Source organism: Felis catus, chromosome B4 (assembly GCF_018350175.1).
Source record: "Felis catus isolate Fca126 chromosome B4, F.catus_Fca126_mat1.0, whole genome shotgun sequence".
NCBI classification, from domain to species: domain Eukaryota; kingdom Metazoa; phylum Chordata; class Mammalia; order Carnivora; family Felidae; genus Felis; species Felis catus.
Genome location: NC_058374.1, coordinates 76,009,586 through 76,024,277, shown reverse-complemented (window position 1 = coordinate 76,024,277; position 14,692 = coordinate 76,009,586). Strand labels below are relative to the sequence as shown.

General features: G+C 41.7%; 1 protein-coding gene and 1 long non-coding RNA gene across 2 annotated transcripts; one reads left to right on the top strand and one right to left on the bottom strand.

Annotated features, from left to right (window-relative positions):
* Positions 1-391: 391 nt before the first annotated feature.
* On the bottom strand, positions 392-10,837 carry LOC109501569. The gene is made up of 2 exons (XR_002159715.2): positions 10,510-10,837; positions 392-578 (listed from the first exon to the last, which is right to left on the bottom strand). It is a non-coding gene; the product is annotated as an uncharacterized LOC109501569 (long non-coding RNA).
* A 74-nt stretch (positions 10,838-10,911) lies between these two features.
* Positions 10,912-14,376, top strand: LOC101096402 (tubulin alpha-1B chain). Its single transcript, XM_003988644.6, has 4 exons — positions 10,912-11,049; positions 12,429-12,651; positions 12,795-12,943; positions 13,214-14,376. The coding sequence occupies exons 1-4, from the start codon at positions 11,047-11,049 to the stop codon at positions 14,192-14,194; spliced, it is 1,356 nt and encodes a 451-aa protein (XP_003988693.3). The 5' UTR covers positions 10,912-11,046; the 3' UTR covers positions 14,195-14,376.
* Positions 14,377-14,692: the final 316 nt, after the last annotated feature.

The following is a 14,692-nucleotide window of genomic DNA, read 5'->3' as shown; positions in this document are numbered from 1 at the left end:
GAAAATAAAAAAATTTAAAAATAAATGCAGAAGAGGAGTGCCTGGGTGGCTCAGTCGGTTAAGCGTCCAACTTTGGCTCAGGTCATGATTTTGTGGTTCATGGGTTCGAGCCCCACGTCAGGCTCTGTGCTGACAGCTCAGAGCCTGAAGCCTACTTCAGATTCTGTGTCTCCCTCTCTCTCCACCCTCCCCTGTTCATGCTTTGTGTCTTTGTCCCTCAGAAATAAAATAAACATTAAAAAAATTAAAAACAAAATAAAAATAAATACAGAAGAAAAATAAATACAGAAGAAAAATTCCACAAGATCCCACCATATCAGTTGTAACTTTAATCAGCCTCAAATAACAGACACACACATCCCAGGAAAATGAAAAAAGGGAAAAAGATCAGTGTGACTTAAACAAATTGTTTTATTTTCTCCCATAACGAAAAGTCCAGAGGTAGGCAATCCTGGGCTGGTTTGGCAGCTCCACAATGTCATCAGGGACCTAGATTCTAGCTTCCTCCATCCTTAGCAATGGTTTAGGATCACTTTATTGTTGTAAGATGGTTGAACTTCAATTATCATGTCCACATTCTAAGCAAAAAAAAAAAAAAAAAAGAGAGAGAGAGAGAGAGAGAGAGAAAGAAAGAAAGGGCTAAAAGCATATACCAGCTCAGAAGCCCCACAAAATAACTTCCACTAACAATTCACCAGAACTTAGTCACATAGACATCCCTTGTGTAATTGAAACAGAAACTTGGCACCTAGCTCCCAACAAAATCAGGGTTCTGCTGTGATTAAGAAACAGGGAGAGAATAAGGAGAAATTCCCTGTTTTGCTATTTCACTGGGGTGGGAAGAAAAAAGAAGCCACCAAAAGAGAAATTCCAGTGTTCCCATCACCAAATCTAACTGCCAATCTGAACCTGTACTCATACTCTGCTTCCTCCTATGTGTCAGTGGAAAAACTATCATGCTCCTCTCCAAGGTTAACCCCTTCAGTGGCACACTGGATCCCTTCCCATTTCACTAGTCTAAAACTTTGCTCCTTAACTGATCCCCCCTTTTCCTCACATCATCAATTTCCCCCTCTTTCATTTCTTCTCACTAGCAAACACACGTGTTAAACTATCTCCCATCTTTAAAAAAAAATCTTTCCTTTATTGAACATCCCTATCCAGCTATCCCAGCTAGCCTCCTTAACTCCCTTAAAGCAAAATTCCTCAAAAGAGGTTTTTATCCCATTTTCTCCACTTCCTCACCTTGCATTCTCTCTCAAACCCACCCCCATCAAGCCCTTCATTCATGCCTACTGATGCCACTCTTGCCCAGGTCACCGGTGACATCCACACTGCCAAATCTATTAGCCAACTCTCTGACCTTATCTTACCTAACTTCCCAAAAGAATTTGACAACAGTTTGCACTCTCCTGCTTGAAACACTTTCTTCATTTGGTTTCCAGAACACCACACTCTTCATGTTTTTCTTCCTACACCACTGGCTGATCTTTCTCACTTTTGACTACAGGATCTTCTTCCTCATTTTTAAAACCTGAAGGGCTCCAGGGTTCAATCTTGGGTCCTTTTTTATTTTTTTTTAATGTTTATATATTTATTTTGAGAGAGAGACAGAGAGAGAGAGAGAGAGAGCGAGCGAGCAGGAGAGGGGCAGAAAGAGAAGGAGAGAGAGAATCCCAAGCAGGCTTCACATTGTCAGCGCAGAGCCCAACTCAGGGCTCATCTCACAAACTGTGAGATCATGACCTGAGCCAAAATCAAGAGTCAGATGCTTAACCGACTGAGCCACCCAGGCACCCCTTTGGTCCTCTTTTAATCTACACTTTCTTCCTAGGTGATGTCACCCAGTTTCCATGCTAATGACTCCTAAGTTTACTTCCAGTGTGACTTCTCTGCACCTTAGCCTACTGCCTAATCACCATTTCTACCTAGATAACTAATACCTACATCTCAAACTTAACATGTCCAAAACTGAACTTCTGATTCCCTCCATTTCTTGATCCCTGTTCCTCCTTCAGTATTCCGCATTGTTGCTTGGGCCAGAAACCGTAGGATCATGTTTGACTCCTCTTTCTTTCTTTCTCACTCTACATTCCATGCATTAATAAATCCTACCAGTACTACCTTCAAAATATATCCATACACTGACCCCATTTTACCACCTCCACCACTGGTGCACCCTGGTCCAAGTAACTATCACCTCTTACTTGCATTACTGTTATTCCCTTCCAACTCATATTCCTTATTCCACTCTTAACCTCCTATAGTTTATTCTCATAACAGCCAGAAAATTCCTTTTAAAGTCTAAAATAGAATATTACACAGCTTTGCTCAAAACTATGTAATGGCTTCCCTTATTTTTAGAATAAAACATAGTCTTTCCATGGCTAATAGGAAGACACTTGCATGATCTAGGCACTGGCTACTTCTTAGATCTTATTTCATAATACTCTCCCCCTCACTTCCTCTGCTCATATCTCACTGACTTTATTGATACTGCTTTAAAAAGACATACAAGCTCAACCTCAAGCTTTACACTTGATGTTCATCTGCATGAAATGCCCATTCTATCACCTAATTCAGATCTTTGTTCAAATAACTACCTCCTCAGAGAGGCCTTCTCAGATCGCTTTATCTAAAATAGCATTCTTCTTAACTTTAATCTCTTTTCACTTTATTTTTCCTCATAGCACTCATTAGTACTTGACATTATATTTCACATCTCTGTGTTACATATTTATTTTCTTTCTTCTTCACTAAAATATAAATTCCATGAAGGGGGAAGAACATATTTTGTTCATTGTTGTATCTACCCAACATTTAAAAGGAGTACTTGAGTGGTAAGCTCTCAATAAATATTTGTCCAGTAAATAAATAAAAGAAGTCATATTATTTTTCTCTGTATATATATATATATACATATATATAAATATATTATATTATATAATATTATATAATATTATATATAAATAAATAATATATAAATAAATATTATAAATAAATAAATATATAAATATAATATATTATATAATATTATATAATATATATAATATATAATATATTATATAATAATATATAATATATAACATATAATATATAATATAATATATAATATACAATATATAATATACAATATATAATATATAATATACAATATATAATATGATACATTATATACATTATATATTATATATAATGTATTATATAATGTATTATATATAATATATTATATATCATATAATATATTATATATATTATATATTATAATATTATAATGTAATATATAATATATTAATGTAATATATAATATATATAATATGATATATATTATATATGTGTAATATATAATGTAATATATTACATTAATATATTATATATTTAGATATTATATAATATATAATATATAATATATAATATATATTATATAATATAATATATATAATATATATTATATATATTTTTTTTTCTGTATATATATATATATATATAACATATATATATATATATATAGAACACTTTGTAGTCTTTACCCTACTTAACTTCCCTACAGCATTTGGTATTGTACCACTTCTTCTGGAAACCATTTCTTTCCTTGGCCTGTGAGACCCCCAGTTCTACTTCCCCAATCATTCCTTCTCAGACTCCTTTTATAGGTTCCTTTTCTCTACTTTGAATAAGGCCATTCTTCAGTTCCCTACTAAAGCCAAGTTCTCTACTAAGGCTACTCCTCTCCTGGCTCCATATATTTCCCAAGTGGTCTTATCCATCTCCATGGTTTAATTACCATCTTTATGCTGAAGACTCTCAAATCTGTATCTCTCTCCTCTCTCCATATCTGCATATGTGACTAATGGACATCTCCAGGTATACGTACCACAGACACTTAAACCTCAAAACAAGACAAAAGCTGAATTGTTAGCTTCTCCTGTGTCCCTTCTTCAGTTCACATCCACTTCTTCCTTCAGTGTTCTGATCTCAGTGAAAAACACTACCATTCAATCAGTTATTTAAACCCAAAACCTAAAAATTAACCTCCATTCCTCAGTTTCCTTCAAACCCTGTATCCAGTCAACCACCAAGTCTGGCATTCAACAACAAATGACAAATTAGGCACTTAGTATAATAATAAATCTGGAGGTAGGTGGTTTTAAGGTTGGCTTAGCAGCTTCACAGTGCCAGAGCACTGAATTGGCATCTCTTTGTCTTTTTTTTTTAAACAAATAAATGATTTTTTAATGTTTATTTATTTATCTTGAGAGAGAGAGAGATAGAGAACGAGCAGTGGAGGGGCAGAGAGAGATGGAGACAGAGAATGCCAAGCAGGCTCAGCACTGTCAGCACAGAGCCTGATGCAGGGCTCAAACCACAAACTGTGAGATCATGACCTGAGCCAAAAACAAGAGTTAGACGCTTAACCAACTGAGCCACCCAGGCACACCTCTCTGATTGTCTTTATATTAAGACCCTGAAAGTCTTAAATTGGCTGCAGGCATTACACCTTCATAGGACATTTCCAAAAACAGAAAGCAAAGGGAAGACCAGAAACAAAAGGGCTTTTCTCAAGGGTGCAATCTCTTTTGATCAGGGGGCACAGGGGTGCAAGAGCACCTGGCTCTGGGAGTCCCAAACAGATAAGGTTCAACTACTCGCCACTGACAAAACCCAAAGACAGAGAAACGAGTGGTGGTGAAAGAAGAAAGGAATTTACCTCATTGAGGGCAACACTGGGAAGACAACAGCAGACCAACATCTCAAAGACTGTCTCCAAAGTGTTGAAAATACTTCCAGGTATATATAAGGAAAATGTGGAACAAAGGTTGGTGGGTACGTGCAGGTAGGCAATGAAGGTTAAACCGATCATTGTCTTAGGGTCAGTCACCAGGGGTCCTGCTGGCTCAGGGCAGTCCTTATTGCTCAAAGGGGTAGTTTTGGTTCCCATGGGGGATGCTTTGCCCGCAGGGTCTTTTGCCTGAGTTAAGAGATAAGTTTGATGGGCACCTGGCAGCTCAGTCCATAGAGCCTGCGACTTGATCTCAGGATTGTAAATTTGAACCCCATGTTGGGTATAGAGATCACTTAAAAAATAAAATCTTAAAAAAAGAGAGAGACACCAAAACCCATAAAATACCTAGGAATAAATCTAACCAAAGAGGTGAAAAATCTATACACTGAAAACTATAGAAAGCTTATGAAAGAAATTGAAGACACACACACAAAAAAAGGAAAAATATTCCATGCACCTGGATAGGAAGAACAAATATTGTTAAAATGTCAATACTACCCAAAGCAATCTACATATTCAATGCAATCCCTATCGAAATAACACCAGCATTCTTCACAGAGCTAGAACAAATAATCCTAAAATCTGTATGGAACCAGAAAAGACCCTGAATAGCCAAAGCAATCTTGAAAAAGAAAACCAAAGTAGAAGGCATCACAGTCCCAGACTTCAAGCTGTACTACAAAGCTGTAATCATCAAGACAGTGTGGTACTGTCACAAAAACAGACACTCAGATCAATGGAACAGAATAGAAAACCCAGAAATGGACCCACAAACATATGGCCAACTAATCTTTGACAAAGCAGGAAAGAATATCCAATGGAATAAAGACAGTCTCTTCAGCAAGTGGTGCTGGGAAAACTGGACAGCGACATGCAGAATGGACCTGGACCACTTTCTTACACCATACACAAAAATAAACTCAAAATGGATGAAAGACCTAAATGTAAGACAGGAAGCCATCAAAATCCTCAAGGAGAAAGCAGGCAAAAACCTCTTTGACCTTGGCCACAGCAACTTCTTACTCAACACGTCTCTGGAGGCAAGGGAAACAAAAGCAAAAATGAACCATTGGGACCTCATCAAAATAAAAAGCTTCTGCACAGTGAAGGAAACAATCAGGAAAGGAAAGAATCAGGAAGGAAAACTAAAAGGCAACTGACAGAATGGGAGAAGATATTTGCAAACGATATATCAGATAAAGGGTTAGTATCCAAAATCTATAAAGAACTTATCAAACTCAACACCCAAAAAACAAATAATCCAGTGAAGAAATGGGCAAAAGACATGGACACTTCTCCAAAGAAGACATCTAGACGGCCAACCGATACATGAAAAAATGCTCAACATCACTCATCATCAGGGAAATACAAATCAAAACCACAATGAGATACCACCTCACACCTATCAGAATGGCTAAATTAGCTACTCAGGCAACAACAGACGTTGGCGAGAATGCAGAGAAAGAGGATCTCTTTTGCACTGCTGATGGGAATGCAAGCTGGTGCAGCCACTCTGGAAAACGGTATGGAGGTTCCTCAAAAAATTAAAAATAGAACTACCCTACGACCCAGGAATTGCACTACTAAGTATTTATCCAAGGGATACAGGTATGCTGTTTCAAAGGGACACATGCACCTCAATGTTTATAGCAGCACTATCAACAATAGCCAAAGTATGGAAAGAGCCCAATGTCCATCGATGGATGGATGGATAAAGAAAATGTGGTATGTATATACAATGGAGTATTACTCGGCAATCAAAAAGAATTAAATCTTGCCATTTGCCACTACACGGATGGAACTAGAGGGTATTATGCTAAGTGAAATTAATCAGAGAAAGACAAATATCATATGACTTCACTCATATGAGGACTTTAAGACACAGAACAGATGAACACAAGGGAAGGGAAGCAAAAATAATATAGAAACAGGGAGGGGGACAAAACATAAGAGACTCCTAAATATGGAGAACAAACAGAGGGTTACTGGAGGGGTTGTAGGAGGGGAGATGGGCTAAATGGGTAAGGGGCATTAAGGAATCTACTCCTGAAATTATTGTTGCACTATATGCTAACTAATTTGGATATAAATTCAAAAAATAAAATTAGAAAAAAAAAAGAGAGAGAGGTTTGGAAAAAAGAATTTAATCAATTAGAAAGTACAGACTGAGGGTTGGGGATACTTGGGTAGCTCAGTCAGGTAAGCGTCTAGCTCTTGATTTTGGTTCAGTTCATGATCTCACTGTTTGTATGAGTGATCTGCGAGTCGGGCTCTTTGCTGACAGCACGGAGCCTGCTTGGGATTCTCTCTCTCTCCCTCTCTCTCTGCCCCTCCCCGACTTGTGTGTGCACTCTCTCTCCCTCTCTCTTAAAATAAATAAATAAACTGTTAAAGATCTTCCTGTTTAAAAAAAAAAGAATTACAGACTGAGGTCAAAATGGAGGTAGTTGAAGTGTTCTTTCAAAACCTTTCAGAAATACCCTAGCCAACTTCCCTTTATGTTCCACTGGCCAGAACTGGGGTCCAATCATAAGGAGACTGAAAAAGCAAGTAAACAACTGGTAAAAGGAAATAGGGTTCCCTTGATTTGTCCCCTGGGATGGAGCACATAAATATCCTTTAAAAAGAGAGAGCGTGGGGGCGCCTGGGTGGCTTAGTCAGTTAAGCGTCGGACTTCAGCTTAGATCATGATCTCGTGGTTCGTGGATTCAAGCCCCATATCAGGCTCTGTGATGACAGCTCAGAGCCTGGAGCCTGCTTCACATTCTGTGTCCCCTCTCTCTCTGCTCCTCCCTTGCTTGCGCTCTCTCTCTCAAAAGTAAATAAACATTAAAAAATAAGAAGAAGAGGGGTGCCTGGATGGCTGAGTAGGTTAGGCATCCGACTTCAGCTCGGGTCATGATCTCACCATCTGTGAGTTTGGGCCCTGCATAGGGCTCTGTGCTGACAGCTCAGAGCCTGGAGCCTGTTTCAGATTGTCTCCCTCTCTTTCTGCCCCTCCCCCGCTCATGCTCTGTCTCTGAAAAATGAATAAACCTTAAAAAAAAAATTTAATAATAAGAAGAAAATAAAAACAGAGAGAGGTTATCTTGGCAAAGAAGGATGGAAGAAGGTGGTTTTTAGAGGGGCAACAAAGATTGGCTTCCACACAAACAGACATGGAGTTTGCATGCAATTAGGGGGAAATTTTAAACAGGTAAATAAACATACAAACAAGATAATTTCAGATTCTATAAATGCTATGAAATAAGGGAATGTGATAATAAGTGATGGGAATATTATGGAAAATAAAGCTGATAGAATTTACTAATGGGTTTGAATATGACAATATGAGAAAAAGATGATTCAAACTAATACTGATTCTCATTCATAAATGAAACTGGAGAAAGATAATTAAGGATCTAAAGTCATACTACCATTAACTGACAAAATTAAAATTGTGTATAGAACTATCTGAATCCAAAACCCATTTTCTTTCCCCTATACCATGGCGGGTGGGGGGGAGGGCAGGGAGAGAACACAAAATAGTATATGTAAATTTATAGCACTGTGATAAGTAAGAATAAAGGCTAAATGTTTGAAAATAGTTGATGCTTGGTAAGTTATTGCTACTTATTTTTGTCTTTCCCTGTAGAGCTGGTTAAAGGAACAAAATATAAAGTGAACTGTTGTGTCTAAACCACAATATGGAACTATCAAAAATGTTCTGACTGCATAGAACAGTTAAACAAGTAGCAAATGGCCACAATATTAAGTAGCAAAGATGGGAGTGGCTCAAACACCAACACAACATTTCTATTACATCAAAAACTCAAAGCAAATTGTTACAAGCCCTGAAACAGTCCAACAAAAGAAAGATCTATAATATAATCAGTTAAAATGTTAAGACAGTGGATAATACTGTTTATATCCCAGCAATAGATAACTACTATTTAGTTGCTAAATATATACAAAGTATATACATCTATATATAATACAAGTAAATAAACCTATGTAAGTTTAATATGGGTACAAAAGAAAAACAAATGTCAGCTTTTCCTTTCAGGTACTAAAGAGGTAGCAAAATATACTTAGCATTATTCAATATTTTTCTGGCCTAAAGATACCAGATTAGATAATATTTAAAAGTCCTTTTTGGCTCTAAATTACTCTCTAAAAACCAAGGTATCATCAGGGACCTAAAAAAACCCCCTCAAATACTTCCTCATTCACAACAGGGGAATTCACAGAAACAGGGCTAGCAAAGCTAATGATTTTAGGAAGGCGTCTAGGGAAACATATAGGCCCATAGGAGCAAATCTCTGCAGTGAAAGCTCTAAGGTTCTGCAGAGAGCTAGGAGAAGGGAGGTGCCTGCTTCCAAATGGCTTTCATCCAGAGCAGACAGCAAAATGGAGTTAAGCAGGGTGGTTCCCTAACATTCATTCTTCTGGGCCAAGCAAACTAATCATTTTCCATCTCCTTTAAGAATAAGTGAGACAATATTTAAATATATTCCTGTCCCTGGTAACCCAGTTTGGAAAATGTGTGTAAATTCGGATCTTGAGTTGAAAACCTTTTAACAGGATTACAAAAAATATATATTTATTAGAAATAAAAGAAAACCTCCTTGTTTGTATTCCAGGTTCATAGCAGTGGAGATATTATATATATATATATTTATAAAACTAGAAATATATATGAAATCAGAAACATATACACACACACATATATATGTCTCATTACAAACTACACACACATATTAATAGTGTAAATTTGTTATTTGACATGAAGGGTGAAGGCTTTACCAAATCTGAGTAAAGTAATAACTAAATTTGAGCTATGATTTGTTACTGTTTTACGTTTACTTTTTGTTACTAACATATCACTGCAAGGATATCTTGAATAGTGTAACAGCAATAGGTTTCTGCTAGAGTCATTTTAAAGCCACACTTTATCCTAACTAACCACTTTATGCATTTACAAGGGTTAGCAATATATAGTTTATGGTCTTGTAATAGATTCTCCTGAAAGGCATGGGCGAGGTCTGGGGGGGGGGGGGAGGGGGTACCCACTATTATCTGGGCCTCCAAGCAGTGCGCCATAACCAACTGATCTATCCTGACATAACAGAAAGTATTTATTATTATATAGAGTTTTACAAAGCTCTAAATATAACACAAGGATTCCCTACTTCCTAATATCCTTCGGTGTCAAACAATTTCCTCTCTACCCAAATTTCTGTCCTCACTACTCCCATTCAGCTACCAAATGTGAAATGTACCTTTGTGGGGTTTTTCTGTTGTTGTTGTTGTTGTTGTTGTTGTTTAAGATTTTATTTTTAAGAATCTCTACACCCAACTTGGGGCTCAAACTCACCACCCCGAGATCTGGAGTCACAGGCTCTAGCGACTGAGCTAGTCAGGTGCCCGTGAAATGTATCTTTAAATATCCTCCCATTTTAAAAGCCCCTAAGACTGTTCCATAAAGTTGTTGGTTTAGGTCTAAAAATGGGGCCTAGTAAGTCGTTTTAACAGCCTCGATGTTCATTGCTTCGGTACTACTTTTTGAATGACTGAAATACTTTTGCTTCCAACGTCTTGCACCTTACTTTAACGAACAAGTCATTACAATAAACCAAATAAAACTAGTCTGTTTTCTAAACCTTGCATCCTCCACATTACCAGGTAAGTAAAGAATGCACTGCCTGCCTTTAAAGGAACTGAGAAAAGAAAAAGGCAAAACTCACTGAGGGATTGTGGCAACATGAAAATAATCAGCTGAGCTAGCCGGACCAGAAGTTTCTGCATTTCATGGTGCTTCATCTTTAAAACTGTATGGACTTCTTAAGTCTTAGGGTTCGTCCATATTAAGGCAAGCCTCCTTTCCCGTTCCCACGTTGGCTGGTTTCGGAACCTGCGCCCGCCGCCCGCCCCCCGCCCAGGCCCTGGCAGCCATGCGCCAAAGACTGCAGCACCCGAGCTCGGTGTCCGCAGGCGCGGCGGACCCCGCCCAGCAGGCCCGGAGCGGGGAGGGGGCTCCGGTCCAAGAAGCCCGCCTCTGCGGCGGCCGAGCCGGGCGCCGAGTGGGCGCGCCGGGCCGGGGGAGGGGCCCGCGGCAGTGGCACCGCCTGTGCCCGCCCGCCCCTCCCCGAACCGCTACTTAAGTGGCTCCGGCACCGCCCCCGCTTCAGTGCGTTACTTACCTCGACTCTTAGCTTGTCGGGGACGGTAACCAGGACCCGGTGTCTGCTCCTGTCGCCTACGCCTGCTAACCCTTAGCCACCATGGTGAGTGGACCACTCGCGGTGCCGCCCTCGCTCTGGAAAAACGGGAAAAGCCAGCCAGGCGGTCTCGGACGGCCTTTTAGCCAGAGATCGGCGCTCCTCGTTTTGGAGGGCGAAAAGCGAGGCGAGGGTGGGAGTAGTGAGAACGGCTGGGGCATGGAAGGGGGGGGCGCATTTTCTTCTCTGTCTTTGGGAGGGGATGGCGGAGCTCCAGCTCCCCAGACCGTGGTTGGGGCTCTCAATTAGCCCTTAACTCCGGGGTGCGGTGACCCGAGACCCTACAGTCCTTTCCCGCGCGTTCCCATCCCCCCTTCCTTCCCCGGCCTTTGGCGGGAGCGCGCGCGGGCTCTCCACGCCCTCACTTCCTCCTTAGCGAGAAGAGCGGAGGCGGGAAGGAGCCGGAATACAAAAGCGCACGCGCGACCGTTACCTTCCCGCCAGGGAGCGGCGGGAGACCGCCCCTGCAGTCTGCGCGTGCGCGCTGGGGCCCTGCGCGTCCGCCACTTGTAGGGCGTGTCGTCTGTTAGCCTGAATTTTTTTTTGTTTTTAACGAAAGAAAAGCTACATGTGGAGAATCCTCCATGTCAGTGTGCTGCAGTACGCCAGCGTACTAGGATAATTTGCTCCCAACAGCTTCTAGACTCCATCTGTCCCTTGACCTATGTTAGGAATGCGTGTAGGAGCAGCTGGTGGCGGTGAGGGATTTTGAGAGAATGGAAATCGGATCTTGGTCCAGATCTGGGCTGCTGATAATCCCCTGCTGCGCCCTGACTGATGTGGGGGTGCTAGGCTAAGCCTAGCGCCTGGGGGAGCAGAAGATGGTTGGCCGAGGTAGCACCTCAGCAGACGTGGCCGCTGCGTGTGTCTGCAGCTGCGCGGTCCCGCTGGCCGCAGGCGGGCGCGGGGGCGCGCGCACACACCCTGAATTGCTCATTCATCCTGTGCCGCAAAACCCCGCCCTTTGTCCCTGTGGCCAGACATTTCCTCTGCACTGTTCTGGCCACGTGCTTCCTGTGATGGTAGCTGCCCGGAAATCTGGCCGCCTAGTCTAAAATGGAATTCTGAAGCCTGAGCACTGGATGAATGGCCTCCCCCCATCTTGGTGCTCCAAAGGAGAAAGCTGTGACTAAGCTTTCTTGGTCTGGAACGAGGCCTTCCCAATTTACAGGGTGAAAAGAAATACATTAAAAGCAATGCCGATTAAAAAGTGTAGTGATTCTCTCCTAGAAAAGATGTTCCATTTTAACTAGTTTTACAAGGGGAAATTTGTAAGATTGATTAAGTTATTTTGTTCTGCTTCACAGTCACTACTAGATTAGTTTAATGCTGATTTTTTTTTTTTTTTTTTTTTTTTTTTTTTTTTATACCTACTTTTCCCACAGCGTGAGTGCATCTCCATCCACGTTGGCCAGGCTGGTGTTCAGATCGGCAATGCCTGCTGGGAGCTCTATTGCCTGGAACACGGCATCCAGCCCGATGGCCAGATGCCAAGTGACAAGACCATTGGGGGAGGAGATGACTCCTTCAACACCTTCTTCAGTGAGACGGGCGCTGGCAAGCATGTGCCCAGGGCAGTGTTTGTAGACCTGGAACCCACAGTCATTGGTGAGTTGCCCTCAGTAACCCAAGGGAGATCTCAGGGCTCTTGACACAGGAGGTCTGTCGTGAGGGCTCCATTGACACCCTGGGGTGGAGCAGGCGTGTGCAGGTTGTGAGTGACGGGTGGCTGCTTTGTTTTTCTCTTCCAGATGAAGTTCGCACTGGCACCTACCGCCAGCTCTTCCATCCTGAGCAGCTCATCACGGGCAAGGAAGATGCTGCCAATAACTATGCCCGAGGGCACTACACCATCGGCAAGGAGATCATCGACCTTGTCTTGGACCGAATTCGGAAACTGGTATGTTTGTTCTCCAGAATAAAGTAAATAATGACCCTAAGGAAGACATTTGAAATACGATCTTTTCTTTTCAAACACAGAATAGAAATATGATGGAGTGAGGACAACTGGTAAATTATTCCTTGATAGGGTTTTTAAATTTTCAACTACAACATGAATTATTTGGTGTCATTTTATAAACGTCAATGAACATATTTTAAGTGAAGAAATGCTTTGTAATTCTGGGAAGGTCTATTATAATCTGTCTCCTCTGTTCCTTTTTTCTCACAGGCCGACCAGTGCACGGGTCTTCAGGGCTTCTTGGTTTTCCACAGCTTTGGAGGGGGAACTGGTTCCGGGTTCACCTCCCTGCTGATGGAACGTCTCTCTGTCGATTATGGCAAGAAGTCCAAGCTGGAGTTCTCCATTTACCCAGCCCCCCAGGTTTCCACTGCTGTCGTTGAGCCCTACAACTCCATCCTCACTACCCACACCACCCTGGAGCACTCTGATTGTGCCTTCATGGTAGACAACGAGGCCATCTATGACATCTGTCGTAGAAACCTCGATATCGAACGCCCAACCTACACTAACCTTAACCGCCTTATTAGCCAGATTGTGTCTTCCATCACTGCTTCCCTCAGATTTGATGGAGCCCTGAATGTGGATCTGACAGAATTCCAGACCAACCTGGTGCCCTATCCCCGCATCCACTTCCCTCTGGCCACATATGCCCCTGTCATCTCTGCTGAGAAAGCCTACCATGAACAGCTTTCTGTAGCAGAGATCACCAATGCGTGCTTTGAGCCAGCCAACCAGATGGTGAAATGCGACCCTCGCCATGGTAAATACATGGCTTGCTGCCTGTTGTACCGTGGTGATGTGGTTCCCAAAGATGTCAATGCTGCCATTGCCACCATCAAGACCAAGCGCAGCATCCAGTTCGTGGACTGGTGCCCCACTGGCTTCAAAGTTGGCATTAATTACCAGCCTCCCACTGTGGTACCTGGTGGAGACCTGGCCAAAGTACAGCGAGCTGTGTGCATGCTGAGCAACACCACAGCCATTGCTGAGGCCTGGGCTCGCCTGGACCACAAGTTTGACCTGATGTATGCCAAGCGTGCCTTTGTTCACTGGTATGTGGGTGAGGGCATGGAGGAAGGAGAGTTTTCTGAGGCCCGTGAGGACATGGCTGCCCTTGAGAAGGATTATGAGGAGGTTGGTGTGGATTCTGTTGAAGGAGAGGGTGAAGAGGAAGGAGAGGAATACTAATTACCATTCCTTTCAACCCTGCAGCATGTCACACTCAGAACTTAAGCTTCAACATTAGCTGACAGGCATTAAAGCTTCTGGTTAGATTGTCTTCACTTTTAACTGTGACCATGTCTTACTTTTCCATGTGTACCTGTCAGATTTTTGCATCATGTCTCAAAGTAAAGGCTTTATGAAAGGAAGTTTGACCTCTGTGCTTCTTCTAAATTGCATTCTCCAATTCAAGATGTACTACCACTCATCTACATCTGGAAGAGTCTGCAACAGGGTTGTAATACCAAGGATCCCACTTTCTGTGTAGCTGCCTGTATGGGGAAAAGAGCACACTGGACTGGAAAAGCAGGAGAGCTAGATTTTGACACTGACGTGTTAATACCACCTCAGTTTCAGAATGCAGGTCAAAGGGGGTTTAGGAAAAATAACCCTTGTACAACAAAATGGCTGGCTAGATGAACATTTGACCACAAGGAGGTGAAAGCTGTTTCTAGCCCTATCCTA

What these genes read in the sequence shown, in the direction of transcription:
- LOC101096402 (XM_003988644.6), top strand. An exon ending in CCTGGAACCCACAGTCATTG is followed by an intron (nt 12,652 to 12,794) that starts GTGAGTTGCCCT and finishes TTTCTCTTCCAG; the next exon opens with ATGAAGTTCGCACTGGCACC. An exon ending in TGGACCGAATTCGGAAACTG is followed by an intron (nt 12,944 to 13,213) that starts GTATGTTTGTTC and finishes TTTTTCTCACAG; the next exon opens with GCCGACCAGTGCACGGGTCT.